The sequence below is a fragment of the Orycteropus afer genome, unplaced genomic scaffold (assembly GCF_000298275.1).
Source record: "Orycteropus afer afer isolate SDZICR_OR568_19922 unplaced genomic scaffold, OryAfe1.0 scaffold00037, whole genome shotgun sequence".
Taxonomy (NCBI): domain Eukaryota; kingdom Metazoa; phylum Chordata; class Mammalia; order Tubulidentata; family Orycteropodidae; genus Orycteropus; species Orycteropus afer.
In genome coordinates, this window is record NW_006921624.1 from 4357499 (window position 1) to 4360536 (window position 3038).

At 42.6% G+C, this 3038-nt stretch overlaps 1 protein-coding gene across 1 annotated transcript in view; it reads left to right on the forward strand.

Annotated features, from left to right (window-relative positions):
• The window catches only part of LOC103193519 (complement C5), a 136763-nt gene extending 134744 nt beyond the window's left edge, over positions 1-2019 (forward strand). The window contains 2 exon segments of the mRNA XM_042780394.1: positions 1148-1286; positions 1881-2019. Of these exon segments, the coding sequence (XP_042636328.1) occupies positions 1148-1286; positions 1881-2019 (278 nt within the window).
• Positions 2020-3038: the final 1019 nt, after the last annotated feature.

The following is a 3038-nucleotide window of genomic DNA, read 5'->3' on the forward strand; positions in this document are numbered from 1 at the left end:
GACAGCAGTGAGCTTGTTTTTTTTTTTTCTTTTTGGTTATGTGTTACTCAGTGTTCTAAGCACTTTTCATACATTAACGCACTTAACTACATAATAGTAGTACAAGTAGGTTTTATTATCATGCCCAGTTTTCAGATGAGGGGTGTGAGCACCCTTAAGAGTATAAGTCATTTCCCCAGAGCCACACAGCTAGGAAGAGATGGAGCTGGGGTTTCACCCAGATACTCTGGCTCTAGAGTCCCTCATCTTAACCATATTGATTGCCACTCCCTACAGCCTCGGAAACCCAAGAAGTGTCACTATGAGTCGGATCCAACTGGATGGCAGTGTGTTTGGTTTGGGTTTGGTTGAATAGCCATTAAAAAAGAAGTCCTGCTGGTACAGTGTTTAAAGTGCTTGGCTGCTCACTGAAAGGTCAGCAGTTTGAACCCACCAGCTGCTTTACAGGGGAGAAAGATGAGCAATCTGCTTCTGTAAAGATCACAGCTTTAGAAACCTATGCAGCAGTTCTACTCTGTCCTACTGGGTCACTGGGAGTCACAATCAATTCCGCGGCAGTACATTTGGTTTCGGTTTTGAATAGCCATTGAGGAGCTCTGGTTGTGCAGCGGTTAAAGTGCTTGGCTGCTAACTGAAAGGTCAGTGGTTCAAATCCACAGCAGCCGCTCTGTAGGAGAAAGGTGTGGCAATCGACTTCCCTAAAGATTGCTGTTGTTTGCCGTGGAGTTGATTCTAGCTCACACCAACCCCGTGTGACAGAGAAAAACTGCCCCATAGGGTCTCCAGGGCTGTGATCTTTACGGAAGCAGACTGCCATCTCTTTCTCCCACAGAGCACAGCTGGTGGGTGCAGACTGCTGACCTTTCTGTTAGCAGTTGAGCACTTTAACCACTGTGCTACCAGAGCGCTTTTCTATAAAGATTACAGCCTTGGAAACCCTGTGGGGCAGTTCTACTCTGTCCTATGGGGTCTATGAGTAGAAATCAAGCAAGGGAGCAGGTTTGGCTTTTTTTGGTTAAGAGCCATTAACCTGTCAATAGGAATTTACACTGACTGACAAATAGCCCTGAGCGCCTGAAAGCATGAGGGAGTTTATAATTGTGACATTAAGACATCAGTGTGATAACCTTACTTGTGTGACTTTCAGGGGAAGCCGCTGCTGCAAGAGACTCTGAAATCACCTTCATTAAAAAGATAACCTGCAATAACGCTGACCTAAAGAAAGGAAGTCGGTATTTAATTATGGGGAAAGAAGCCCTCCAGATAAAGCACAATTTCAGTTTCAAGTAAGTCCCCAATAGTTTTGAATCTCTGATTTTCCCTCCAAAACTTACCCTATTTCATTCCTAAATACCATGTTTCCTATGTGCCCTGCTCGCAACCAACAAACTATTACGAGTATAAATGAAACAATGAGTTCGAAACAAAGAACAGTTTAAAACTATAATATAACCATCAGAATCGTCAGAACAGCTGAGGGCTCAGCTGACTGATAAACGAGCCAAGGGACTGAATCTGATGACACATCTGAGAGCGCTCATCTGACCGCCCCAGCCACCACCCCTCCCCCCTCAGTTCTCAGACGGTTCTGTTTTTTTAAAAAAAGAAAATATTTAAATAAACATTTATTATCTTCTTTTGAAAAATAGACATTATAATAGACGTCATTCCTCTTCTAACAATAAGAGTCCCAAGCAACTTCACTATCCCTCAGGCGTTTGTGAACCCTCCCTGGGAGATGCTGGACCACAGGAGTTTGGCTGGCCACCTGGTCCATGGGTACCTGAACAGGCATGGGCTCTCACAAAGGAAATCAAAGATTGCTTTACTTTATTTGTGGCATAATCACAAATGCTTTATTTTTACTCCTTTCTCGGCAGGTATATCTACCCTTTAGATTCCTTGACCTGGATTGAATACTGGCCTACAAATGTGACATGTCCATCGTGTGAAGCATTTTCAGCTAATTTACAAGAGTTTGCTGACGACATCTTTTTAAATGGCTGTGAAAATGCCTGAAGAAGTTCAATTGCATACACTTTGCACTGTAGACTCCTGTCGTTGAATTGTTCAAGTGTCTGTTGTTTTTCCTGTTGGTTTTCTTTTTTTTTTTTCTTTTTTTAAACATTCACAGCTGGTCTTATTTGGAAAGCTCACTTTACTTAGAATTAGAGGCACTTGCTTTTATTAAAGAACAATTTTAAGAGCTGTTACTTTCTGAAATAACATGGCCTTGGGGGACATGTAGACAGATACTCCAGGGTTATTGGACACCAGAAGCAATGAATTGGAACCTCTCCTAAAACCAACCACCCAGGAATGTTTGCAGGGGCCAAAAGAATAGGCCATTGACATGTAGTATCTTACAAAAACATGGCCTTTCCTTGAAAGAAAATACCAAAGAATAGAAAGCTGATCGTTAAAGCCTGACTTTGCTTTCAAAATGTGTTTAAAAGCATGTTATTTTATGCTAGATCAGCTTCAACAACGCAAAGACAGGCCAATGGAGAGACGTGGAGAGAGGCTGCAATAAAGAACCTTAACCCTGAGAAAGCCCGACCTCAGAGTCCTCAGCAAACTGAGAAGGTGGGAGTGCGTCTTCCTGCCTTGCTTCTCTCCTCCTACTGCCCTCCCGACTCACGACGACAACAACAACAACAACTGCCCTCCAGACTCACGACGACGGGAGCGCCTCTTCTCCTTTTCTCTCCTCCCAACGTATATGCATTTCCTCAGGAATTTTGCTCTTTCCAGTAATTGCTACAATGGAAGGCGGGACAACCTGGTGAAAAAACACTAAATGGAATTAGGAGAGCTTGTTCTAGACTTAATCAGGTTTTCTCTTTGAGCCTCAGCTTGAGCTTTGTAAACGAGGATTTATAACAGGAAATTAATTTTTAAGTGGCATTTTAGATCTCACAAAGGAGTTCTCACATATTATTCCCATTTAATGTCTCAAGAATCTCACCAGGTACAAGAATTGCTATCCCCATTCTGTGGATGAAGAAATTGATACTCAGAAAGAGGAAGTAATTTTC